The sequence below is a fragment of the Lemur catta genome, chromosome 7 (assembly GCF_020740605.2).
Source record: "Lemur catta isolate mLemCat1 chromosome 7, mLemCat1.pri, whole genome shotgun sequence".
Classification (NCBI taxonomy): domain Eukaryota; kingdom Metazoa; phylum Chordata; class Mammalia; order Primates; family Lemuridae; genus Lemur; species Lemur catta.
This window is the reverse complement of record NC_059134.1, coordinates 102,106,930-102,134,778: the sequence shown is the minus strand read 5'-3', so window position 1 is coordinate 102,134,778 and position 27,849 is coordinate 102,106,930. Positions and strand designations below refer to the sequence as shown.

The window sequence follows — 27,849 nt, the reverse complement described above, 5'->3', positions numbered from 1 at the left end:
AGCAAAAGCTGACTCAATAATCAGGGTGACAATCGGGGGACATTGAGCTGGCTTCAAAGCAGCCCTTCCCAGGGTCAGGGAGGACTGTCTGATATGTCGCTGGTGACTCAGGGGGCACTATTGCCCTTCCTGTTCCTGGGTGTGAGGGGCCAACTGATTACACTGTGATGAACTTGTCAAGTGTTTTCTGCCTTTGTTCTTCAATGTTCTGTTAGAAAATGATGGGCTGGGAGCAGTGGAACAGAAAGCGAAAGTGAAGTTCCCAGACTTTCAGAGAACACCCCGCAGGCCAGGCCGGGGAGCAGGACGCCCGGTGCAGCTGCCTGTGGTTTAGGATGTACGCGGTGGTAAGAGTGTCCTCATTTATCAGGGAAAACCCACTGGGGGTCGATCCCCCCATGGGAAGGACTGAGGATGCCTTCCTAGTCTGGGGACCTGTGAGTGCCAGCTTCCATTTCGAAAGTAGTATAAAAATTCTGTTCTCATCCAAAATCTGTTGCTGTGGGAGATTATGAGGTCCTGGCGGAGTGGCTATGTCCTTTCTCTGTCCGGAGGACTGTCCTGGGTCTCGTGTGGAGGGAGGGGATGTTCTGGGAGTGACGTGGGGGTCCCAGGGAGGGGCAGCTGAGCCAGGGGTGGCCATCAGGGCAGCCCCTCAGGCGTGGGGTGTCGGGGGAGAGGAGGAGTGGGTGTGGGGAGGTGCTGGGGCAGAGAGACCCGGATGTGACGGCTGCAGAGGCGGGGTGGGGTGGGGTGGGGAAGTGCCTGCAGCTGTGTCCTGCACCTTGAGTCCAGAGGAAGGTCATGGCCAAATGTGCCCATGGCAGGCCTCCGGGAGTCCTGGGCAAGATGTGCAGTGGCAGGGACAGGAGGGTGGAGCCAGTCAGGGGACCGTGGGGGTCACTGAGGTACAGACAGGGCTGCCTGACCAAGTCAGTGCCAGGAAATGGACCAGGAAAGGACCAGGAGAAACTTTGGGAGTCTGTGTTGGTTGGTTTTGGTGACTGGATGGACACTGTCACAAGGAGGACAAAGGTTGGCTGACCCTGGTCAATTGCTGCCCAAAGCAGGGTCAACCGCTGGCCACGCGGAAAAGCCCACTCGAGAGGAGGGTGGGTGTCAGGCAAAGCAGGTTTATCTAAGAGCCGACAAGCTGAGGCCATGGCAGACTCATGTCGCAAAGGCCACCTCAGCTTCCTGAGGCCGACTGTGGGCTTGGAACGGGAAGCAGCTGTGGGAAAGGACGCGCAGGGGCCTCTGTGTGAGGGTCAGCCGTCCTGCCCGGGTCCCTGGGGCAGCGCGTTGTCTGTGGGCCTGGCGGGCAGAGGGGGACCCCAGCGGATGGCGAGGAACTGCCGGGCCCTGCCCTCCACAGGCCACGCTTCTGCTTTGGGGTTCAGAGTTAGTTGCTCAGCCAGTTCCCGGGAATTCTTGGGCAAACACACAGTTAGGCCTGGGGGAGAGTTAACAGTTACCTCTAAGAGGGGGTGACTGTGCTGTTACACTGGGACGGGGCAGCTGGGATGAGGGTGGAGGGGCTTTGCTGTCCTCTGGGGACAGGCAGAAGCAGGGAAACTGAGAAACCCCCCAGCCATGAGGTCGGTGCCTGGGGAGGGCCCTGGAGACCTGGGGAAGAAAGCAGGAGGGAGGAGGGAGGCGGAACCTGGGACCTTTCCTGCTGGGAGGAAGGGACCAAGCAGGCAGGACTGCCCAGTGTCCCACACTAGGAAGGACATGCTGGGTGGGGACTAAGGGACAGGAAGCCGGGGGAGGGGCTCAGGGGCAGGAAGATGGGGGGTGTTCGGGAGAGACTAGCCCCAGCAGCACAGCCAACGCCCTGCAGCAGACAGAGCCGCAGTCAGGAAACTCAGCCTGTGATCTCAGTCTGCCAAAGTTGGATGTCGGGCGCAGACCTCCCCCCATGCCCACCGACACCCCACCTTCCGGCCTCAGCCGCGCCATCTGACCCTGGAGGGCCACACTGTGTCCCAGCTTTGCACACGATGACCCCGGAATGCAGGGGCTCCAGGGTCTAACAGCTGCAATTATTTCCCATCAAATAGCAACAACCTCAGCTGCTTGAGGGACCCTTTTTCCTTGGAAGGTTCTATGTATAAAAAGAATTTTCTTTAGAAAACAATGGAGAAGCACTGCATACTCTACTGTAGAGGAGCAGCTTCTACTCTAAGCCCCCGGGACTCACTGACTCCGACACCTTCATCCTGCCCCCTCTTTGCCCGGGAGGCCGCTCCTACCCCACCCTCTCTGAAGCCCCCGGGAAGAAGCAAACCCCTCTCCCCTCAGGGCCCTGGGACACGCTTTTTGCTCCTGTATAGCTCTTGCCCCTCTGCTGTGAGTGACACTGATCTGGTCTGCACCTGTCCCCTCCCAGCTTGTGTCTGTCAGGGTGCCGCTCTCAGGCAGGTGTACTGAATGGATGTGTGACAACTTGTGACAACCGCTGCTAAGTTGATGGGGAGGAGAAGGAAAGGGCTAAGGAGACGCCTCTCCAAAGGGGACAAGTCCCTGAGCAGCTGGCTCCCCCCAAGGCCATTTTAAAAAGGATTATTGAGAAAATTTTCTTTGTTACCTACCACGTGCTGTGCAGGTGATTAATATCGATATGATTAATGCTGTCCTGTTTATCATCTGACGTAATTGGAACCCAAATGGCACGTGGGGCCTTCCCTTGAGCCCTCAGATGCAAATGGATTGTCTGGAAACTCTCCTCCCAGGTGCTCTGGGAGACCCTGCACCGCTGGGTCTTCTTAGGGGACAATAAGCAGAGGCTGCCTTGCTCCTGGGTCCCTCCTACTGCTCAGTCCAATTCAGAGATCATTTCACTGACTCTTTTTCCCAAGCCAAAGGGACAGTCTCCATTCCTCCCCTCCCGAAATGTCACTGTCACGAGCCAAGAAGGTCCTCTCAGTGGCTGTCTCTCTCCAGAGGGTCAGAGGGAGGGTGGAGGTTCACATCAGAGCCCCAAAAATCACTCATCCCTGCAGCATCGTCAGCCCTGCTTGGCGAGGTCTGGATCTTGGGCAGGAGCCTTTCCCTGTGGGCTGCACCTCCCGCCATGGTGCTCAGGACCATCTGTCCCCTGGCACCATCTGGCTTTTCTCTCTGCGGCCTGTCCAGAGCTTCTGCCTCCAAAATTTCCTCCCTTCATGGGTCCTAAATTGGAAGACTGATTGTTGTAACTGCCAAAATCATTGTAGCTTCCGCCACCTCCAAAACTGCTTCCATCATTACCAAATCCATTGTGCCCATCCCCACTGCCACCATATCCGCCACCACCACGGCTGCCGCCAAAGCCACCTCGACCACTGAAGTTTCCTCCACGGCCAAAGTTGTCATTCCCACCAAAACCACGTCCACAACCGCCACCAAAGTTTCCAGGACCACTTTGATCTCTTTGGCTGGAGGAAGCACTGGCCATCTCTTGCTTCGACAGGGCTTTCCTTACTTCACAGTTGTGGCCATTCACAGTATGCTATTTCTGAACGACAGTCTTATCCACAGAATCATGGTCATCAAAGGTTACAAAAGCAAAGCCCCTCTTCTTGCCACTGCCTTGGTCAGTCATGATTTCAATCACTCCAATTTTCCCACGCTGTTCAAAATAGTCTCTTAGGTGATGTTCTTCAGTATCTTCTTTAATGCCACCAACAAAGATCTTTTTCACAGTCAAGTGGGCACCTGGTCTTTGAGAATCTTCTCTAGAGACACCTCTCTTTGGTTCCACGACTCTTCCACCCACCTTGTGTGGCCGTGCATTCACTGCTGCATCCACCTCCTCCACGGTGGCATATGTGACAAGCCCAAAGCCCCTGGGGCGCTTGGTGTTTGCATCTCTCGTTACCACACAGTCCGTGAGCGTTCCCCATTGCTCAAAATGGCCGCTCAGACTCTTATCGGTCCTTTCAAAACTCAACCCTCCCATGAATAGCTTCCGCAGCTGTTCGGGTTCTTAGGAGACTGACTTAGACATGACGACAGTGGGAAGAGAGACCTCAACGATGCTTCCTCGGCAGCGTCCACGGGCAGAAAGGGACAACAGAGAAAATACCTAGTTTTTAAAGACTATAGTCATCTCAATCTCAATTAAACTATGTTTAATTGTATTTAAGTGCTACATGAACAGTGTAAGAAGGAAAGTGAAAGCGCAAGTCTCAACTTGGATATAAAAGATGCTTCCTCCGCAAGCAGCAGAGCACCAGACCCTGCCTTGACGTCCAGATGGCTTCGGTAAGTCCCTGGGAACTTTCCCTGCTGACTCTACGGAGGGTGGGCAGCTCCCCTGCTGTCAAGGCCTCAGTCTGGCTTCCTGGCCTTGGGCACACTGAACTCCAGAGCTTACCTTTAGATAAGCTTTCCTGGAAAGCTGTATTTGTCTTTTAAAATCCACCTGTCCTGCTGGACCCAGGACGCAGAGGTCTCCGGGCAGTCAGCCTCTTCTCCACGTGTGGCACAGTGGGGGGAGCCTGGAGCCCCCGTGTGGGAGGCAGACTCATGGGTTCCAGGGCCTGCGCCCGCCCGAGCGGGAGACCTGTTTATCAGAGGCAGCTGGGGGAGAAGCTGGAGTGTGGGCACATGGGGTCCTCGGGTCTTGGGCAGGGAGCAAATCCCCACAGTGTCTGCTCCAGCTGCTGACTGAGGCTCTGTCCTTGTCAGCCCCAAATACCTCTGTCTCCTCTTTCCTCCATGGCATTTGTCCTGCCTTAAAGGTGCATTCTAGGCCGGGCACAGTGGCTCACACCTATAATCCTAGCACTCTGGGAGGCCGAGGTGGGAGGATCGCTCGAGGTCAGGGGTTCCAGACCAGCCTGAGAAAGAGCGAGACCCCGTCTCTACTAAAAATAGAAAGAAATTAGCTGGACAACTAAAAATATATAGAGAAAAAAATTAGCCGGGCATAGTGGCACATGCCTGTAGTCCCAGCTACTCGGGAGGCTGAGGCAGGAGGATCGCTTAAGCCCAGGAGTTTGAGGTTGCTGTGAGCTAGGTTGATGCCACGGCACTCTAGCCCGGGCAACAGAGCGAGACTCTGTCTCAAAAAAAAAAAAAAAAAGGTGCATCTAACGTCAGCGTTCTGAACGCTGAAACCCACCCCGCCCAGCTCCCATCGGCGCAGACGTGCAGACTGGCAGGAGCTGACTCAGGCTCTTACTAGAAATGAAGCAATTCCAGGAAGGACCCTGCAAACACCAGAGGGGGCGCCCACTCCCCAGCACCCCTGACTCTGGGAGGGGCTTCATTCCTGCCACAGCAAGTCAGGGCTCTGTTAACCGAGACCATTTCCTTATTCACGCAGGGGCTGAGGCTCACATTTCATCAGCCACCAGCTGCTGGTGACAGTGCCTTGACCTTGCTATTAGATATTTGGCATTGGAATTAAAAGTCCCCTGGTTATCCCCAGGCAGAGACCATCTCTTGGCCCTGCGGGACGCCGGCTGACATGCCTGCCTATGGCTGCAGCAGAGGAGGAGTTGGGCAGGCGGCTGTTGCCACCCAGCCAGGCTCATGGCCCCCTGCCCAAGGGGAAGCCAATGCTGAGACAGCAGGAGAAAGAGTTAAATCCCACATAGCACTGAGCAGGGAGGAATGCCTGGAATCCACCTCCCTGAGAATTTGGAAGATGGGGTTTTAGGGGTAGTTTGGCGGCAAAGGATGAGGCTATTAGGTTTGCTATTGGCTGGGTTGGGGCGGAACCAGCAGGTCTTTGGTATGGGCGCCCCGCCTGGGTGGGTCAGCCAATCCACTGGAATGCAGGCCCTGGGAGATACCCAAAAAACTACCTTTAGGTTCTTCATCTATGGAGAAAGCTGCGAGTCTTTATGACCACCAGGTATGTGGCTTCAGAGTGGCAATTATGGAGAAGCAAACAAGGGGACAGTGGCTAATCACTAGCATTATTTTTGGCTAGCCTAGGTCTCACCTTGCAGCCCTTTATTTGTAAAGGGTGGTTTCGCTTGCTGGCTGTGCTGAGACCCCATCCCTCTTCCTTGTCTGTTTCCTCTGCCCCGTTCCCAGCCAGGCCCTTGGCTGGACCCTGGAGATGCAGGGAGGGAGGGAAGCGCACACAGCATCCTGCCCGCATGGAGCGCACAGCCCAGGCACAGGGAACTGCAGCCAGGCTGATCCTGCAGGGACAGGGGGAGGTCCTGGGGATCTGGAGCCCAGGGAGGGGCAGCTGAGCCAGGCTGGGGCTGTCCTGGCAGCCCCTCAGGTGTGGGGTGTCTGGGAAGAGAGGAGAAGTGAGTGTGGGGAAGGGCTGGGGACAGAGAGACCCCCGGAAGCAAGGACAGCGGAGGCCAGAGCCAGTGCTGGGGTGGGTGTCCCAGTGGCTCAGTCAGCCTTGGGGGCAGAGCCCACAGAAGGTGAGGAGGGTGAGGGAGACCAGTCAGGAAGGGCCTGCAGCTGCCCGCAGGGTGTGTCCTGTACCCTGAGTCCAGAGGAAGGTCATGGCCAGAGGTGCCCATGAGAGGCCTCCGTGGGCTGGATGTGCAGTGGCAGGGATGGGAGGCAGGGCCGGTCGGGGGCCGTGGGGGTCACGGAGGCAGGGACAGGGCTGCCCGGCCAAGTCAGTGCTGGGAGAGGGACCAGAAAATGACCAGGAAAAACTTCTGGAGTTTGCATTGGTTGGAAGAGGGCAAAGGTGGGCTGAGCCCTGGTCACTGCTGGGATGAGGGTGGGAGAGTTTATCGTCCACAGAGGACAGGCACAAAGAGGGAGAAAACTGGGAAATCCTCCAACCCTTAGGTCAGTGCCTGGAGAGGACGAAGAGGGAGGAAGGCGGGGCCGGTCGGGAGGCAGAAGAGGAGTGGGCAGAGGAGTCCACCTTGGCCTGCCCCGGCTGAGTGTTCTCGGGCAAGTCCCTCCACCTCTCTTGTCCTAGTTTCCCCATGGGTGTGATGGCGCGGCGCTGCCCACCCGGGGCTGTTGAGAGGGTGCAGGCACCGCAGGACGAGTGCCCGGCAGAGGCTGCTCTGTGAGTGCAGCTGCCCCTCAGGGCTGGGAGCCAGGGGCTCCACGAGACCCCACCCTAAGGCTCAGGCCCCATCAGGGTGTTGTCATTCGCATCTTGCAGGTCATCATCTCCAAGGCATGGGTGTCCTGAGGCTGGATGGGCACAGGGTGTGAGGAGGAAGTCCCTCTTGGGGACGAGCACCGGCAGAAGGAGACATGAGGCGCTGAGGGCAGCCCGCAAAGGGCAGCGAGCTCGAGACTCGCCTTCCCAGTGCTGCTCCCACCTCCACAAAGGTGCTCGTACATGCAGGGCTCGTGTCAGCCTGCTCCGGAGCACATGCACCACACGCCTGGGCATGGGCACCTGCACCCTCCGCCTGCGCACACACGCACATACACGCACACACACACACGCACACACGCACATGCACACACACATGCACACATGCACACGCACACACACACACACACACACACAGAGGCACACACCACACACCCCACACACCACACACTCGCCCAGACGAACCTCCTCCCTCCCATCCACGAGGTCACTGTCCAGACTTCCAGCTCCCTGTGCCCCACTGAGGGAAGCCTCTAAAAGTGACAGCAGGGCTGAGGGTCTCACAGGGGACAGGAGCTCTCTCTCCCCAGAGTCTTCCCAAGTGACGACCATCAGTAAGGGGTCCCCAGACCAGGCTGCAGCCCCCCAGCCAAGGGCTCTGTTGGTGCCGAGAAGGCTGGCTACACCGGTTTTTCTGTTGCAGTCATGCCAAGAGCCCAAGCCTGGAGACCTGATCGAGATTTTTCGCATTGGCTATCAGCACTGGGCCATCTATGTGGGTGACGGTTACGTGGTCCACCTGGCTCCTCCAAGTAAGAACTATTGAAAATGTAATGTTCAAAATATTTGTTAAGAAGACACTGAGAACCACTGAAAGAGAGTTGAGCAAGGGACACACGAGTTGGGAGACGCATTCTCCATGGAGAATGCTAAAGGAGATCATTTAAATGTACGTGTGGGTTCCCTGCGTCCCAGAGGTCCTGGCAGAGCAGGGAAGAGGCCACTGCTCCCCACTAGGAAGCTGCTGCGGCACTGGCGTCTGTCCAGCTCACAGCCAGGTCCCCTGGTGTGCAGTCTGATAGGACTTGAAACCCATGTTTCCGAAGGTCTATGGTCCTAAAGAAGGTTTCTCATACAGAAGAATGTTTCTTCACGCTGTGTCCTTTGTGTCACATGGTTTCACCGAACAAGGTGTCTTCATATTATGTACTTTAGATTCCTTAACAGAAGCAGTTCCCACAGGTTTACACATTTTTAAAAATTGTCACACAAATGCACAGTGAGCACAAGTCAATGATTTATTTAACTTATTTATGAGAGAACCAGCAAGATGACAAAGCCAGTTGAACGGAGATTGCAGGAAACAGATGTGTGGATAGTCAATGAAAGGAAAAGACAGGATGCTGGAATGAGACTGACAAATTAGATGCCCACAGGTTTGTGTCCTCCAGAGCAATGCCACCGTGGCTTTTTCTTTTTTTTTTTTTTTGAGACAGAGTCTTGCTCTGTTGCCAGGCTAGAGTGCCGTGGCGTCAGCCTAGCTCACAGCAACCTCAAACTCCTGGGCTCAAGAGATCCTTCTGCCTCAGCCTCCTGAGTAGCTGGGACTACAGGCATGTACCACCATGCCCGGCTAATTTTTTCTATATATATTTTTAGTTGTCCACATAATTTCTTTCTATTTTTAGTAGAGACGGGGGTCTCGCTCTTGCTCTGGCTGGTCTTGAACTCCTGACCTTGAGCGATCCTCCCACCTTGGTCTCCCAGAGTGCTAGGATTATAGGCATGAGCCACCACGCCCGGCCAGCACCGTGGCTTTTGATGTTCTCTTTTTGCTAAGCATTTGCTTTGCACCTGGACAGAAATCATTGTCGTCAGTATCAGAACAATACATCTGCATCTTGTCAGTTTTCTACAAGCTATCAGCTCCCTTGACAGAGTTGGAAAAAAAGTCTGAATTGACAATAAATAGCAAACCAAGCCCACTTAATCCAGACAGCCCATGACAGTGAGGACACGTGGTCTCTCTTGTGCCTAACTCCCAGGGTGTGGACTGTTTTCCTAAGAGGACTTTCTTAAGAGGGTGCTAAGTGCAAACATTACCCTAAAGATTAGAAATGGGAGAAAACATGCCTAACAGTTGTGCTCACTCCCTACTGTCTCTTTTAGTAAAAATAAAAATAACTCCTGCACTCGTGATGCAATGGAATTTGGATCACTGGTTGTTAGCTCTTCCGAGCCCCTGTCCATGTGCCTAGCACTCTGCCAGGTCATAAGACAGAGGAATCTTCTGCAAAGGATTTCCTAAGATTTGGCTCAGTGGGGCGGAAGGAGCCTGCAGTTACGCTAGACTTTCACTACTAGGACTTCTCACAGCACAGAAAAGTCTGCTAATGGCTCTCTGGCCCAATACTGCCTGTTACGTGGAGATCATGTTTCCCTTGAAAGTTAAAAAGCAGATTAGGCCGGGCGTGGTGGCTCACACCTGTAATCCTAGCACTTGGGAGGCTGAGGTGAGGCGGGTGCATCATTTGAGCTCAGGAGTTCGAGACCAGCCTGAGCAAGAGCGACACCCCTGTCTCTACTAAAAATAGAAAAAAATTATATGGACAACTAAAAATATATATAGAAAAAATTAGCCGGGCATGATGGCACATGCCTGTAGTCCCAGCTACTCGGGAGGCTGAGGCAGGAGGATCACTTGAGCCCAGGAGTTTGGGCTAGGCTGATGTCACGGCACTCTAGTCCGGGCAACAGAGCGAGATTCTGTCTCAGAAAAAAACCAGATTAAATTAGGTGAGATATGAAAAGATCACAGCGTAATCACTGAAACACAGTGCATGCTAAAGCGAATGGATCTTTTTGAAACACTCAGGTACAGAGTTGGACAAGGAACAAATATGCTTCACCATCCTTGTTTATAAGGAGAAAATTTTCAAATACCTAAATGACTGATAATAGTGGATTGGCCAATACGTGACGTCCATGCCTAGAGCGGAATAGTGGCAGCCTTTGCTACCCGTGACACTCACGGACTGGAACAAACATTCACACCTATGAAACAAGAGCAGATCTGTGACTCCTGCAAACACGTGTGACAGGTCCACACCGACAGTTCCAGAGTGGCTTCCTCTCCTCCTCCTGGCCTCGAGCCCTTCTGCCCGTACCCCCACCCCCTGTGCGGCCCCCAGTGACAATGTCTCTGCTTGCAGGTGAGAACCCCGGGGCTGGCAGCTCCAAAGTCCTGAGCAGCAGGGCGGTGGTGAAACTGGAGCCCCTGGAGGACGTGGTGGCGGACTGTCGCTACCAGGTCAACAACCACTATGACCACACGTACACACCACTGCCTGTGCAGGACATCATCAAATCTGCGAGGGATATGGTGGGCAAGGAAATGGAGTATAGTATTGTGAGAAAGAACTGTGAGCACTTTGTCACCAATTTGAGATACGGCAAGCCCCGTTGCAGGCAGGTAAGGCCGTCTCTGGATGGTCCCTGTCCTGGGGGAGCTCTGCTTGGGGAGGGGCTGACTGGGCTGTGCAGCCAGAGGGGAGAATCTAATGCAGCCTGTCCCAGCCCCGCCGGCCGGAAGCACACTTTCCCATGCACAGAGAGGGCGTGGATTAAGGACCTCCGAGGGCTTGGCTGGCTCTGCCAGGATCCTTCACCTCGAGACCCACCCTGAAAACACCTCCTGCAGCCGTGGGGTCATCAGGACAGTCTGGGCCAGCCCAGGACTATGACAGGTCCCCTGCACTCCTGAAGAGCACTCAGACATGGGAAGCTCAGGGCCTCTGGGCCTCCATGAGAGCTCAGGGTCTTTGTCCATGAGGTCTGGGCACAGTTTCCATCCCATGTCCCCTCATGGTCTTCCAGGTTTGCTGCCCCCAAACACATAGTGAATTAGTGACAGAACCAGATCAGATCAGGGCGCGGTGGCTCGCGCCTGTTATCCTAGCAATCTGGGAGGCCAAGCCAGCAAGATAGCTTGAAGCCAGGAGTTCACAACCAGCCTGAGCAAGAGTGAGACTCTGTCTCTACAAAAAAATAGAAAAAATTAGCCAGGTGTCTTGGTGTGCACCTGTCTTCCCAGCTACTCGGGAAGCTGATACAAGAGGGTCGCTTGAGCCCAGGAGCTGGAGATTGCAGTGAGCTATGATGACACCACAGCACTGTAGCCTGGGTGACAGAGTGAGACCCTGTCTCAAAAACAGAAAACTCCACCGTCCCTTTCTAGAGTCTCTGCCTGTTACTCGACCCCGCAGCACCCCTGGGCCCTGGCCTACGTGGTTGCGCAGATGGGGGTGCCAGTGGGGAATCGGGAGTCTGGCGTGTCTGTGATGTGTGAGGTTCCCCGGGGGGAGACGAGGAACAGAGGTGGGGCTCAGGCTGAGGTGGGGCTAGGGATGGAGGTTTCCCACCTGCACTTGTGAGCAGGACACAGAGACCCCAAGGGCACTGCCTACAGCCAGGGCCTCCCTCTGTCCCCCCTCAGCTTCTGCCACAGCCCCCCACCACCCGCACAAGGATGTAGCTCAGTGAGAATCTAGACCCCATGCAGACCCGGTCTGGACCCTGGAGCTCTGACCCCAGGAAACCAGGCACAGGGTCTCTTCCCTGCCCACTCACCCAGGAAGCTCTCTCAAAAGGATCCCATCAGCCGCTTGTCAGGACAAGCCCATCACTAAGAAGTAGTCACATCCCAGAAAACGGAGTCCCTGGGGACACAGCCAGCAGCCCCCCCTGGGAGAGGACTCAGGGCTGGCCCCTGGGAGGGAAGAGGAGAAGAGAGGCCGCAGGGGAGGGCAGGGGACAGAGGAGAGAGAGGGAGGAGTTCCAGGCCCTGGGAGACAGAAAGAGCCAGCCTGGGCGTGCTGCGACGTCTCAACAAGAGCTGGTTGCTTTGCAGGTGGAAAGAGCCAGGCGTAACTTGGTGGGAGGAGGCAGTGCCGTCACGCTGGGAGCGCTGGTTCTGGCTGGGTACACCATGTTGAATAGGAGACGCCAAAACCAGTGACAGCCTGAAGCAGCCACAGAATCCTTGTTAGAAGCAGCTGTGGAGGTCCCCAGGAGAGGAGCGCGACGTCACTCTCTGTGTCATACTCTGTCTAGTTCCTTTCCTCTCTCACTGTCCTCCTCTCACGGGCTAAAGGATGGTCTCACTGTCACAAGACTCAAGAATCAATAAATGCACCTATCTGTCCCTTCAGAAGTGACTTCTACTATGTTTTTGTAGACTTCTGAACCTGAAAGCAGGAAAGTAACATTGCTTGAACACCGGTTGGGTAGTTCCAGCAATTTCTAGCTGTGTGACCTTAGAGAAAGCCCTTGACTCTCGGAGACTCAGTTCCCTCATCTCCAAGATGGGGTAACGACCCACATCAGGTGACGTCGGGAGCATCACACGCAACGATGCATATAGGACACCCAGCACCACATCTGGTACACAGCAGGTGCTCAGGGAACTGCATCACTTTACACAGATGTCACATAGGCACAATTGCACATCACTAATCTCACTCTCAGGGAGGTGAAGAAACCCTTCATTACCTCCTGGTGTGGTCACATCATGTGGTCCTCACCTCCCCTCGGCTCCCTGCACGTCTCCCAGCATCTTTCCAATCACCCATTGACCTTCCTGTTTGGAAAGGTTTTTTCCCCTTAACTCAAAGGTCTAGTCCTCACCCACCCGTGACTACCAGATGGACTCATATTCTCTTTCCACTCCCAAACTGCCAGGGCTCGAGCTGCCCCTGAGTTACATGCTGAGAGTTAGCCACCCCTGAATACCTCTCCATTACCTCCAGCTTGCCCAGGGGTGGTCCCAGAAGTCCCCAAGTCCCCATGTTTTTGTGCTTCCTCATCCTGGCTGCTGCCACCAATGACCCTACTGAATGGCTACCACATTTGACCATTGTCCGGGGTGGTCAGCTCAGTCACCCCCACTCTGGCTTCAGGAGTGGGAACATCACCATCCCCTATATCTTGCCACACCTGAGAAAGCTGGTTGGTCCCTTAATTCCCCAGCACAGTAGAAACAAGACTTCCCTAGAAGCTCAGAGCTATCAGAAGACTGAAGAACAAAAAGAACAACTTTAATTCCTACAATCAGCAATTATAACATCACTGGTACAGTCAGCAATTATAAGTTTTAATTGTTCAGATTCCCAGGCTGAAATATGGAGCTCTATTTGGGGGTTGCAGAGGCGTCCCTGCCTGCCCTGCCCAGGGCTGCCTGGGGATCAGAAGGCCCAGCTGCTCTACCTAGAGTCCAGGCCCAGTAACCAGAAGGCCCAGCAAGAGGAGGAGGTTTCCTCACATCTTGCAACCTCAGGCTCGCCTCTCTAGGCCTCGTTTCCTGTCCAGGATCAACTGTCCAGCACAAGGGACAGTGGGGCCATCTGGGCCCTTCCAGAGTGAGCTTGGCCTCCCTGACCAGGGCAAATCCCCGTTGGGAGTCTCAGGGGTCCCTATACCTTCACTTAATGGCGATTTTCACAGTTGCAATTGAACACTATCCCATGTGTTATTAATATTTTCCTATCATGTATCTGCTCAACACAGTTGCAGGGACAGTCCACTTTTGGTACCATCAGGGCCCTAGAGTCTAGTACAATGCCTACCTTACTGTAAGCACTCAGTAGATAGTGGTTTCTTTAATTAATAAAGTTATTAAGTAATATCTAGAAAAACATCACCAGTCTTTTCTCCAATTGTGAAGAAAACTTTGATACAAAAAAGGGCTGTAGCCACCACTGTCAGGGTTAACACCCATCAAAAGGTGGGTTGCTGTGAAGTTTAAAAAGACACAGAACCAATTCCAGGCCCCTGCAGACTGACTTCCATGCGCTAGATCCCACTAAAGTGTAGAAAAAATATGTGAGTAATAAAACTATCCTTTATTTTTTCATAATAAGCTCATGAAATGGTTGTACCCCTTCTGGACAGTCCTTGGTCTTGGCAAAACTTTGTGTTAGGATCACAAGCTGCTGAAGCAGGTGTGCGTGCATGCCACAGGCTGTTTCTCACCTCAAGAAAAATTTAAGAAGAATGATTGGTGCTGCAGAAACAGGAATCCTGGGTCACGTGGGGTAGGGACGTCCTTTTGACATTGTCTGTCACTCTTGTAAGACGGCATCCCCTCCCCACCCAAGAGCTGTGGGACAGCTGGCAGGACGCGGGGAAGGCCCAGTACTGGCGTCCTACATCGTGGACATCAGGGTGCGTCCCTGTGCGCCTCCACCAGGGTCCCCAGATGCTCTGAAGGTGGTTGGGACCTGGGACGACTGGGATGTAGAAGGACAGGGAGCGCTCAGTGCTGCCAGCTGGATTAGCCTCTCTCTTTCTTCCTCTTTCCCTCTCTCAGTGGCTTAAAGTCTCCTTTTGAAGTAAGAGAAAATAAAGTTAATTCGAGACATTAGTTGGGAGGGTCTTAGTTCCTGCCCAAATCTATTCAAACCTTTTGGAGCGATCCTGCCCCTTGCTGTGCAGCCCTGGCCCTCAGATGCTGGAGGAGCAGGAGGCCATCATAAGTGTGACATGGAGGGACAAGGACCAGGAACAGGAACCCAGGCTCTGCACAACAGAATGTCACATGCAGCTTTTCCTGCTGTCTCTCTTTTGGCCAAAGCGCCCAAACTGAGGACAACAGCTGTTCAGTGTTCACGTACTCTGAAGACAGAACCACCAACCACATCCTCAAACTGCATAGTCTCCACAGTCCCTGGAAGTTGGGCCGTTTTAATAATGTGTTGAGGCCAGGCACAGTGGCTCACACCTGTATTCCCAGCACTTTGGGAGGCAGAGGCAGGAGGATCATTGAGACGAGGAGTTCAAGATGATCCTGGGCAGATGGTCCCTGGGCAGAAACCAGGGAGACCCTGTCTCTACAAAAAAAAAAAAAAAAAAGTAAAATTAGCCAAGGGTGGTGGCTCAGAGCTGTACTCCCAGGTACTCTAGAGGCTAGGGCTGGAAGATCACTTGAACCCAGGAGTTCGAGGCTACAGCAAGCTATGATTGTGCCACTGCACTCCAGCGTGGGCAACACAGCAAGACCTTGTTCCTAAAATAATAATAATGTATTGACAGAAAGGGAAACTAGGCTCAGAGAGTCTAACCCACTGACTCAAGGTCACACAGCCACCAAGCAGAGGCTCTGGATACCCTGCAAGTCTATTTAACCCAAAAGTCAGTTCTGTTGGCCAGGCCACTGGGGTGTTCTCTGATGAGCCTTGTGTGGGCACCAGCCACCCCCTGCCATGCTTAAAGTCCCAAGACAGCTTCTGTGATGCCCCTGCAGGTTTTGTCAGGCCTCAGCCTTGGAGAGCCATCACAGGGTGCAGGATTGAAGCCATGGCAGAGGGTGAGGAGCTGTGAAGAAGCAGGCATGGCCAGGCACAGATGGAGGCCAGAGATCTGTGCTGCTGGAGCAGTGGGGGGAGGGAGGGTGCAAGTGAACAGGACAGCCACTTGCCAAGGTGACAGTAGTGCTGAGGGCACCTGGAGGCCTTCCGCAGTCCCTCCCACTGCAGAGAAGGGGCCATTGTTCCATCCCCTGTGGCTAGGTCACCTGGAGACCCACCAGGGTCACCACTGCTTACTCTCATCAGTCCCTGCAGGCTTTGGGAGCAGGAGCCCCTAACCCTGGTTTACTCCTATCTCCCTACTCAGGTGCCAGAATTTTGCCATATTGAATTTGATCTTCTATTTTTAGCATTTTATGTGCCTTCCCACACACACTGGCATGGAATCTCTTTTCAGCCATTGATATTTTAGTAAATGTTAGTCCTATCATGGCCTTCAGCTCCCTGGTAGGACATGGAAGAAATGGGACTCAGAGGGTTAAGTCTCGGTGTGCGTTTGTGTGTAGGGGTGAGTGTAGGACGGGAATTGTGGTGCTGGGTGGGGGTGGTGGCTGAAGTAGGTGGTCAGGGTCAAGGAATGAGGGAGGCAGCAGGCAGTCAGGAAAGAGGGAGGCTGAACTGCCAGGTGGGGGGGACCTGAAGACAAAGCCCACCCCCAGTTCCCATGGGATCCCCTGCATCGTCCCCAGCAGCGGTGGGTGACGGGGAGGATATGGGAGCTTTGGGAAGGCAAAGGAGGCAGGGGCATCGTGCCCACCCTCAAGGAGGGGCCCGTCCACAGTGGAGGCAAGAGGCCAGGGTTGTGGGGAGCCCCTCACCCTTTCTTCTTGACCGATCCCTCAGGGCTGGCGTTGGCACCAGCAAGCTGTGCACCCTCCCAATTTGCTCTGCTCCCTGGGCAGTTCCAGCAGGTCTCTTTCCCTGGGACTGTTCCAGAAGAGATCATGCTCAGTCCCCACACACAGTCCCCTTGGTAGGGTGTGAAGTCTGTACGTGGGCAACAAGGAATTCTCAGACAGAGTTTAGGATAGAAAGAAACATCAAGTTTATTTCACTCTTTCTCTGAAGAGCAAGAGGACACAGCCCCAGGAAATAATGAGAGGCACTGGCCCTGAGGCCGAAGACTCTAACTCTTCCTCAGGGCAGCCTGAGGAGAGGGAGGGGAGATTTATGACTGTAGCCCCATTCGTAGAGGACAGCTGAGAAACTTCTGAGTTCGTCATTCTCCTTCTCTCACACAGCAGGTTGATAACAGGAGTTTCTTCTTTCTTCTTGCTAGCGGGAGACAGCTGGTGCCACTTCTCCTTGAAGAGGTGTGGGAAGCTCTTGCCTCCGCTGTCCGCCCAGGAACTCATCAAGGCTGTTTAAACAAACTCAAAACAACTTTTTTTCTCTAGGTAATGAATCTAAAATGACAGTGGGTCAGACTGTTTCCCCTTTCCTCCCTCCTCCCCTGAAGACCCGTCTCCCCTTTGGAATGGGAACTGACCGCTCTGGCCGATGTTAAGGAGGATTCCCGCTTTCTTTTGTTAGCACGGCTTCTTTTCCTTGCTAGGCAAACATCTCCGTAGGACAGATATTCATGTTACCAACCTTACGAACAGAGTTCATGCCGCTCTAAGTGGCTGCCAGTTAGAAATTTATTTTTTCTTGTTAGCCGGTTAGTAAAACCATCCTTTTACCCCTGCTGCCCCAAAAGCAAAAGGGATAGAGGCTGAGTTCCCCGCCCCCAAGCTCCCCAGCCACGGCAGCTTTCCGATCAGAAAAACATGCCTCACCGGCAGCCATCTGGCATTGTATCTGCAAGAAGTGGCTACTATAAGCAATCTTTGTTTCCACTCACCGGATATCTTCCTAATTAGCATACTGAATGTTGGAAATGGTTTTTTCTTTGGAAAAATTAAGGACTTGATATTCAGCATAATCGGAGGCTGGAAATGATCTCTCACAGGTGAAACTCATGCTACTCTTGATGGGTGAATTGGCTAAAATGTGGAGACCCTCCCCACCCCTGCACGGTCAGAATGAGAGAGAGGCCTGGAGCCTGTGTCTTTGCTGGTGCAGCCTGAGGGTCCCTGGCCGGGCCAGCCTCTGGCATGGGTTTCTACTTGCCTGATGCTGACATTCGAACAGTGAAATCCTCACTTCAGTGAGCCTCTGACGCAAGGTTTGATGGAGGATTGCGCCTTCGTTCAGCTTTCAGAACAGGGTGGATGAGTGGCTCTGTGCCCGCGCGGTGAACACGTGCCTAACAAATATCCGGGTGTGGGATGGGATTTGCTCTGAGATTTGCTTTCCTTATAATCTGTGGGTAGGTTTGGAGGAACAGCTAACGTGAACTCATTCTAACCTGTCAGCGGTTATGTTTATTTACCAAACAGAAACTCAGGAGCTGGGTATGACCCCTCCATAGCTCAACTTGCCACAGTGGGTGACAGGCTCTGGGTCACAGAAATGGTGCTGTAACCACAGTGGGCCCCTCCCAGGTGCTGGCCTTCCTTCTCTTCATACCACGGGCCCTCAGCACAGACAAGGGGGTCAGAGCTGATTGGCCTAGTGGGGTCATGTGACCCAAGGGCAGCCAATCGATAGACAGAGCTCTGTGTGAGCTCAGCCAATCAGATTCTCTCCTGGGCACTACAGCCCGGAGCGCAGCTCCAGGCCGGGATCTGCTTGATGGTGGCAGGAAGAGATGAGCAGGCGGAGGTGTGACATCAGAGAGCCAGGGTCCCAGCAAGCAGAAGTGGTGAGTGTAAGGTTTTTGGAAAGGCCGGCGCCAGAGAAAGAAAGACCAGCAGAGTTGAAAGGGGTAAGTAACGAGGCTTTGTTGGGGCGCTCCCGGGCGAGGTTCACGGGCCCCAAGAGAGAGACCCGGGAAGTCGCCTCGCCCAGAAGTCTGAGTGGGTTTATGTATGTTTTTAGGGATGGGGGAGGGGTTTCTTTGGCAGGAAGATTTATGGTGGGGAGAATAAGGAATTGTCCCTTGCAGTGTTAGGGCGGGTATTGAGAAATAGGAGGGGCCGGTGGTATGTGTGGACTCCAGGAACCGAGACTCTTATCGGGGTAACCATCCGGGTGTGGTCGGCCTTTAACTTAGCTGGGCCTTGCAGGCACTGTCCTTGGCAGGTCGTGGGCTTCTTCTTTTTCCATTAGGGAGCGGAGGGTGCCCGCCACCAGCCTTACAGTGAGAAAGCCGGGGCGCTGGCGGGTGGAAGCCACATGGCAGAGGAGACGTGGAGAGCAGAGGCAAAGAATGATACTCATTGTAATTCCAATCAAGAGGAACAGGGAGTGGCAGAAGGAACTGGGAGCCCTGGTGACTGTCACGTTCACGGCCGAGACTCTCCACACGATTTCAGCCGCAAGGTGCTAGCGAGCGGATGGCTCCCGTCCTTGTCCATCAGTGAGGTCTGATGGACGCCCCTCGGCCCCTCCCACGTCCTCACTCCGTGAAGGAACACAGCCCTCCAGGAGAAAACCGAGAGGCGCAGTCAGCGGCCAGGACGCAGGTCCGCGTCCCTGGGAGGAGCCTGTGTGAGTCAGCTCCACAACAACCCGTAGCCTGGATGGCCCAAACAACAGGCCTTTAATTCTGGCAATTCTAGAAGCCGGGAAGTCCAAGATCAAAGTGGGGGCAGATTTACTGTCTGGTGAGGACACTCTTCCTGGCTGACAGCCGGCCCCTTCTCACTAAGTCCTCACGTGGTGGAGGGAGAGAGAGCTCTGGTCTCTCTTCTTCTTCCTATAGGGACGCTAATCCCATCATAGGGGCCCTAATCTCACAACCTCATCTGAACCTAGTTACCTCCCAGTGGCCCCACCTACAAATACCATCACACAGGTGGGTTAGGGCTTCAACGTACGAGTTTGGGGTGGAGGGGAGACACAAAGCAGATAGCAGATCCCTATCGTGTCTTTCATAGAAGTCACTCTAAGCTACATTTCTCCCAAACAAAATCTTCTATGCTGTTATTTGGTTCCGCTGAAATAGCATTCCTGCTCACAGAACAGAGCAAAATCAATAAGCCAAGCCCCACTCCTGCTGGCTAAGCAAGACCCACCCTCACTAACTGCTGTCAGGCCAGTTCCTTGGATTTATTCTTCTTCCTGCTTGCTTGTGGACAACAGGGTCCCCACGATGCCTGTGACAGCCAGGACTCCTAGGACACCTAGTGTCACACCTGCTGTTGTGACCGCATCAGTGACCTGCAGCAGAAGACAAGGAGGGTCACACTCAACATCAGGGGTTGGAGCACAGAGACGTACACCAGGAACCTGCGGCTCAGGACAGACCCATGTGGCCCTGTCCTCTCCATCCTCCTTAACGGAGGGAGGGGGATCCCAGATCAGGCCACCCAGGAAAGAGGAGAGGAGGTACCTGTTAGGAAAAGACTGAATGAAAGAACAGAGCCATAGGTGTGAAATATAGCAACTCAATGGAGGGAAACTAGATACACCCTGTGGATATTTAAAGCAAAACAAACCCCCAGGGGGTGGCTGTGGAAAGCACAGAGGGGCAGTGCCTGGATGTGCTAGCTCAGGGCTGGCCCACTGGGAGCCTTGAACCAGATGTAAAGTTGGGGAGATGGCCCCCGGGAACTCTCACCGCCCACAGCTCAAGGGCTTGGACCTCATCTGGATTGTTCTTGGTGTCCCAGGTGCTCAGCCCACTGCCAGACACAGCAGGCGCTCGTGAGTACCTGCTGCCCGAATGCGGCATGCTGAGGAGCACCGCAGGTGTGCCTTCCTGAAGTGAGATTGCCTGGCTTGTGCTCTGATAGGATAGGGGTTCTGCAAAAGGAAGCGGATACTCTGAAAAAGCGGTAGAGATGTGAGGCTGACCCCTGAGGGTGGGTGTACTCGGCAGAGCTGGTGTGAGCCCCCCGAGACAACCCACTGTGATCCTGTGGGCCCACCCCTGCCTGCGCCACTCTGTCTGGGAGACCAGCAGAGGAGGGACCGGAGGCGGAAGGACGGCTGCCTCCTCCGTGTCAGAGCTGTGCTTCCTCCGCCTGACAACCCGAGGAGGTAGGCATTGTCATTCCCACTGTCCAGAGAAGACTGAGGATGGACAGTGTGAAGAACTCACACAAAGCCACATGGCTGGCAAGTGACAAGGCTCAGATCTGCCTGACTTCCCAACAGGTGTGCCTAAGCCCTTCCCAGGCAGGGAAGCAAATATTTAAAACAGGGACGAAAGAGCAGATTTCTGTGGAGTATCAGTGAACTTGAACCATGTGAGTGGCAGGGGAAAAGAAGGAAAAAACACACTATTGTATTCAGAGACATTCAGAAATGTTTCCAAGTGTGAAAAATAAACAAAGCATGACATTAATGGTGAAAACAGATTTGATTGTCACTACTGACAGTGGGGGACAGCTGAGCTCCATTCTGATTTGTGCAGAAGTGACTGAGTGTTTTAAAGGGAGATGAGAGTACGGAGGGGGTGAGTGAGGCTCGGTAGAGTCAGGGAGGTGAAAAATGACAGAGGGTTGGTCAGTGTCCATGTGATGAGGCCAGCTGTGTCTGCTAGCTGGCAGCTGTCAGAGTTAGGACTCTGCCCTCTCAGAGACTGGAGACAGAGGCACTTCCTTCCTGATGATGGCATTTCAAAGGAATGGCTTCAGGTCCGTGAGAAAGATGCTTCTGGGTTATAAGAGATACACAGCCAGCTCTCTATATCCTTCTTTTTTTCTTCTTCTTTTTGAGACAGAGTCTCACTCTGTTGCCCGGGCTAGAGTGCCGTGGTGTCAGCCTAGCTCACAGCAACCTCAAACTCCTGGGCTCAAGCGATCCTCCTGCCTCAGCCTCCCGAGTAGCTGGGACTACAGGCATGCGCCACTATGCCCGGCTAATTTTTTCTATTTTTAGTAGAGACAGGGTCTTGCCCTTGCTCAGGCTGGTCTCAGACTCCTGAGCCCAAACAATCCACCTGCCTCAGCCTCCCAGAGTGCTAGGATTACAGGCACCGCGCCCAGCCGGTAGGATTACTTTGGCCTAAGGCCAGAGATCTCAGCAATCACACCCGTTGGTCCCGCCCCGTCAGGAGCAGCCCTTCAGGCTTGGAGAGACAGCCATGAAATCCTTCTCAGCAGCTTCCTCTAGCGCAGGATAAGCAACCAAAGCCCACACCCAGGCTTCCGCACTCCAGCTGCCATCTATCTTGCTCCTACCCCCACCTCAGGGGGAACAGGGTCCAAGCAACCCCTGAGAGCTACAAGCCCCCTCCTAAAGCTCGAGGCATTCATATACCCCACCCGGGAGACCAGAGCCTACCACAGGGACAACAGATTACCTCATTAACTGGCTTCTCTGCGCAAACTACAATCAACGACAGAGGGTACATCCCCATAGCTAAACATATTGCCTTCCATCTCAAGCTATTAGGGAGCAGTGGATTCATACCCACAAGTACAATCCACCAGCTTGGAGCTTAAGCTGGGGGCCCAAACTCACTAGACTCCATTGGGAAGAGGTGAAGACATCAGGTCAGAAGTAACCCAACAGCTTCATCAAACTTGCTACAGCACCCCTAAGGCAATACAGGACCAGTGCTCCTCTCCCTGGCACTGTCACTGAACGACCGACCCTTGGGGACCTGGAGACAGGGCCATAAACCAGCCTTAGCACCCCAAGTTCTCCACCAAGAAGCCAGATAAGAAAGAATCAGTGAAAGAACTCAGGAAATATAAAAAAATCAAAGCGAAAAGTCACCCCCAAAAGAAAGCATTAGCTCCTCAGCAATGGATACCAACTCAAACGAAATGGTTAAAATGAAAGATGAAGAATTTCAAATATCGGTTGTAAGAAAGCTCAATGGAATTCAAGAGAAAATAGAAACACAACACAAAGAAGCCACAAGAACAATGCAGGAAATGAATGAAAAATTCTCTAAAGAAATTGAAGTATTACAAGAGAACCAAACAGAAATACTGGAAATGAAAGAGGCATCAAGGAAATACAAAATATTTGTGGAAAGCCTTAAGAATAGGCCGGATCACACAGAGGAAAGAATCTCAGAGCTTGAAGATAACGCCTATGTGCTAAACAAATCAGATGGAAAAAAAACACAGAAGCAAGAGACATAAACAAGAAATGTGGGATTATGTAAAAAGACCAAACATAAGAATCGCAGAGATCCCTGAGTGTGAAGAAGAAAATACACAAGGGCTGGAAAATCTATTTCTAGGAATAAGGGAGGAAAACTTATCTGGCCTAACCAGAAATCTAGATAATCAGGTACAAGAAGCACACAGGACTCCCGGGAGAGTCAATGTGAAAAGACAATCACCACATCACATAGTTATTAGGCTGGCCAAAGTAAACATGAAAGAGATACTCCTTCAAGCAGTAAGGCGAAAACAGCAGGTAACCTACAAAGGAAAACCTATCAGACTAACTGTGGACTTCTCAACTGAAACCTTACAAGTCAGAAGGAACTGGGGACTCATCCTCAGTCTTCTAAAACAGAATAATGGCCAACCTAGAATTCTTTTTTTTGAGACAAAGTCTCGCTCTGTTGCCCTGGGCAGAGTGCTGTGGCATCAGCCTGGCTCACAGCAACCTCTAACTCCTGGGCTTAAGCAACCCTGTTGCCTCAGCCTCCCAAGTAGCTGGGACTACAGGTGCATGCCACCACACCTGGATAATTTTTTCTATTTTTAGTAGAGACTGAGTGTCACTCTTGCTCAGGCTGGTCTCGAACTCCTGACCTCGAGCAATTCTCCCGCCTCGGCCTCCCAGAGTGCTAGGATTACAGGCATGAGCCACCGCGCCCGGCCAGTATTAGCTATTTCATTAGCAAAGAAGAACACCAGGCAGGGAGACTTGCACTACCAAATATTAAGGCTTACTGTAAATTCTGATTGTGATCAAGATAGTGTATTTTGGACCCTTATATGAGAGGCTCAAGGGAGCTCCCTTCTGCCACTTCTGCCATTTGACTACACAGTAAGAAGGTACCACCTAGGACAGCAGTCCCCAACCCTGAGCTGCTGACTGTGGCCATTTAGGAACCCGACCAGTGAGCAATTGAAGGTTCTTCTGTATTTACAGCTGCTGCCTGTCACTGGCATCACTGCCTGAGCTCCGCCTTTCCCCCAAACCTCCTCCCCCCAACCCCCCAACCATGGAAAAATTGTCTTCCATGAAACCGGTCCCTGGTGCCAAAAAGTTTGGGGACTGCTGATCTAGGAGGAACAGGCCTTTCACCAGACATGGGATCTGTGGGCACCTTGATCTTGGACTTCCTAGCCTCCAGAAATGTGAGACATAAATTTCTCTTACATATAAATTACCCAAAGGTATTTTGTTATAGCAGCCTTAATGGACTAAGACGTATAGTATATTGCTTATAAGTGTTCTTGAATTGCACATGAGAATTGCCCAAAACCATATTTGCAATGCCAAAGACAGCTGTTGATGTTGGGCACAATCTCTGAGAGATTATTATCAAAGATATTAAATCGTTCCAGACTATTCTGAAATGCAAAGATAATTAACTTTGATCAGTAATTCCAAACTTTTTCAAGTATAATGTGCTTTTTATAATGGCAAAAATATGGCATGGGGCTGGGAATGGTGGCTCATGCCTATAATCCTAGCACTTTGGGAGGCCGAGGCAGGAGGGTCCCACCGCCTGCTGTCTGCAAGCCAGAGACCCTAGAGACCTAGGAAAGCCAGTAGTGACACTCAGTCTGAGCCCAGAGAGCTGAGAGAACCAGGCGAGCGGATGCTGTAGGTCCCAGTCTGTGCGCAGGAGAACATGGGATGAGATGTCCCAGGTCAAGCCGAGAGGCAGGAAAAAAGGGGCAAATTCCTCCTTCCTCTGCCCGCCCACATGAGGGAGGCGTCTGCTCAGTCCCCTGATGCACACGCTGATCTCATCCAGAAACACCCTCATGGACACACCCAGAAACAATGTTTAATCTGGGTGCCCCTCGGCCCAGTCAAGCTGACACGTAAAATTAACCACCACAGCTGCTATGAGCATGAGTGTATAAGATTTTGTGTGACACGCACGGCTTATCTGAGATATTGGTTATTTTCTATTTCTTCAACAGCTTGTTGGTACATGGGTTTTTTATTATTATTTCTTATATCTTACACTTACATTACAAATATTCTTCTATATAGATGTAGGATTTAACAAAACTCATTAAAAAGTGTATGTAGTCCAAGATATGCCCGGAGTCTACCAAGAACTGGTCACACTGCCTCTGCGGGGACTGGATGGCCGCAGCAGGCGGTGGGGAGCCTGGAGGCTTATCTTTCCTCTTATAGCCTTTGTGCAATGACACACACACACACACACACACACACACACACACACACACACACGGCGCATATGGCCAAGAACATAAGCACTCTGGGTGGTCCTGGTGCTCTCCAGCCGGCTGTGCCTGTGGCCTGCCCTGCCCCATCCTCTGCACAGCCAGGAGGCTTGGGCCCTCTGTCACGCTCAGCGTGGACAGTAGGGACACAGGCAAAATTCTCCTGCTCCTCCTCCCGTGTGGTCCTGGGCCTGATTTTCTGACACTCTGGACAGACTGGCTTATGTGAAAGCTCAAGCTCTAGCCTGGGCAACAGCACGAGACTCAGTCTCAAAAAAAGGAGAAGAAGAAGAGAAAGGAAGGCCTGAGCTAGCATACGCAGTCTCCTCACCACGTGATGCTCTGTGCTGACTCAGGACTCTTCTGAGAGTCTCCACCAACAAGAAGGCTCTCACCAGAGGTACCCCCTTGACCTTGGATTTCCCAGCCTCAGAACTGTAAGAAATAAATTTCATTTCTTATAAATTACCCATGTTCAGATATTCTTTTATAAGCAACAGGAAAAAAACTAAGACGGATGGTAAATTTATTAATTTCTCCTTGCAATTGGCCAAAACTTTCATGATCTATTTTGAGACTATTATTAGATGAAAGCGAGTTTAGAATTATTATATATTTCTAGTGAGTTGAAAGTTTTATCAGATCCTTTTTATTCTCTTTCTGTCTAGCAATAACTTTTGCTTTAAAGCCTGTATTTTCTGACATCAATATGGTTATACCAACTTTTAGTTAGTACAGCAATTCTGAGTTCACATTTGTCTAGCATATCTTTTTTATCCTTCTAATTTCTAAATATTATATGATTTATTAAAGTAGATTCAAAAGCGTTCTTTTATTTAAACTTTCAAGTTCAAACTTCAGATATTGCTAAAGATGTTTGCTACATAAATTTTTTAACATACGTAAAGTACTAGAAAATCTAATACTGTACAATGACTACCTATCTACCATATAGCCACTGCCTCAATTAAAAACTTATTATTTTGCCATATTTGCTTTATCTGCATCTATTTTTTTAAATTAGAGTATGTTTTTACATAAGCCCAATGCCGTTATCACACATAATTGCTTAATATTCTTGAATACCCAGTCCATATTCAAAATTTTCCAATTATCCCAAATTGCTTTTATAGTTGCTTTTCACATTTAGTTGTTTTGTCTCTAACAAAACCTAAGACAGCTTTCACACACCCCCGATTTTCCTCCTTGATAACATTAACTTTTTTAAGATATCAGACCAGTTGTCATGTAAAATGTCCATCCTTTTCATTTCAATCTTTGTATCCTTATATTTTAAGTGTGCCTGCTGTAAACTGTATTCCCTGCGTAATGTTTGCCTTTTATTTTGCAAGTTTAGTCCATTTATGCTTATGATTATCTACATATTTGGAATTAGTTCTTTCATTTTATTTTGTTATTTCTACACATGCCACTTTTTTTTTTTTTTTTTTTTTGAGACAGAGTCTCGCTCTGTTGCCCGGGCTAGAGTGAGTTCCATGGCATCAGCCTAGCTCACAGCAACCTCAAACTCCTGGGGTTAAGCGATCCTACTGCCTCAGCCTCCCGAGTAGCTGGGGTTAAGCAATCCTACTGCCTCAGCCTCCCGAGTAGCTGGGACTACAGGCATGCGCCACCATGCCCGGCTAATTTTTTCTATATATATTTTTAGTTGGCCAGATAATTTCTTTCTATTTTTTAGTAGAGACGGGGTCTCACTCTTGCTCAGGCTGGTCTCGAACTCCTGACCTCAAGCGATCCACCCACCTCAGCCTCCCAGAGTGCTAGGATTACAGGCGTGAGCCACCGCGCCCGGCCTACATGCCACTTTTTTTTTGTAATTTTTCTTCCTCTATGGTTGGTTGGTTGGTTGGTTGAATTGGACCAACTGTTTTGTTTTACGTTCTTCGGCTTGTTTTTTCTCATTCCTTTTTTTCTCTATAATTAGTTTGGAGATTTATACTGTATGTGTCGCCTTTACCTTATACCATGTGATAGAGAGAGAGAGCTTTGAAAGACCCACAGTTTGAACTTGGCCTGTGTCCCTTAGGTTTGGGAAGTTTGAGAACTGGCCTTAGATGTTACATCAACAGAGCTGGGACAAAAAAAAAACTGCAAAGCAAGAAAATGATTCTTCTATGGACACTGGGACATAGATGGGCAGGTATTCATCCTGTACCAGATCTGGACAGAGCTAGAATGGGGCCATTTGTAAATCCTGTTCAGGACCTCAACAGACAGGATTGTCCCCAGACAACCAGGACTGATGAAGGAAACAGTGGCAACCAGGTAGAAGGGAAGCATGGTTCTGTGGAAGGAAGAACAGTTGGCCCCAAGAGAACATTTCTGAGAAACCCACAAAAGCTCCCTTCAGAGAAACAGTCACACTGAACATTTACCATACCCAGTGAGTAGCTGTAAGACCTCAAATGACCAGCCACAGAAGGTGGCACCTTCTCCCAGCCGCTCTCCTGAGGGCTCAGCAGCAGGGATTTCAATTATGGGGCCAGCCACACTCCTACCCTCTAAAGTCTGAGGCAACATTTGTACCATGTGACTCCACCATCAGGCAGAGGTGATTGGCCCAGTGGAGGTCACCTGACACAAGATAGCCAATGAGAATGCTGAGCTCTGTGGTGAGCTGAGCCAATCAGATTCTCCCCTGGGAGCTTGCTCTGGGAGCTCAGAGCAGCAGGCTGGCAGCGGGGAAAGATGAAGCTGAGCTGCCGAGAGAAGAAAACGTGGGGATGTGGGATCAGAGACATGAGGGTCATGGCAAGCAGAAGTGGTGAGGAAGCAGGAGCACTGACGGGGTAGAAGGGACAAGGCAGAGGAAAGACGTGTAGCAGAGGAAAATAAGGGAAGTTTTAGCAAGGCTGTCAAGAGCATATACTGAGTTTCCTTACGGCAGAAGACTCTTTTTTTTTTTTTTTTTTTAACTCCATTGAACATCTACAGACTCCAGCTGCTGAATCTTAGCAGCCATACTGAATCTAGTTCCAGACCAAAAGTCCTGGCTGGCTGTCCTTGTGTATCAGGTCTGTCTGTCTCCCTTGCTGCCCATGTGCATCCTGACAACCAGAAACGCCCTTTACTTAACTGGAGTTGGACTCTGTTTCCTGCAGTG

General features: G+C 51.8%; 1 protein-coding gene and 1 pseudogene across 2 annotated transcripts; one reads left to right on the top strand and one right to left on the bottom strand.

The window, feature by feature from the left end:
• Positions 1 to 242: 242 nt before the first annotated feature.
• PLAAT4 (phospholipase A and acyltransferase 4) lies at positions 243 to 12,239 on the top strand. 2 transcript variants are annotated; one of them, XM_045558203.1, is made up of 5 exons: positions 243 to 347; positions 4,131 to 4,248; positions 7,734 to 7,842; positions 10,243 to 10,502; positions 11,940 to 12,239. In XM_045558203.1, exons 2-5 carry the CDS (start codon positions 4,240 to 4,242, stop codon positions 12,045 to 12,047), a joined length of 486 nt encoding a protein of 161 aa, XP_045414159.1. In that variant the 5' UTR covers positions 243 to 347; positions 4,131 to 4,239; the 3' UTR covers positions 12,048 to 12,239. The 2 variants fall into 2 exon arrangements, with proteins under 2 accessions (XP_045414159.1, XP_045414161.1); XM_045558205.1 differs by having other exon boundaries at positions 274 to 337.
• Positions 3,011 to 3,991, bottom strand: LOC123642166 (annotated as a pseudogene).
• Positions 12,240 to 27,849: the final 15,610 nt, after the last annotated feature.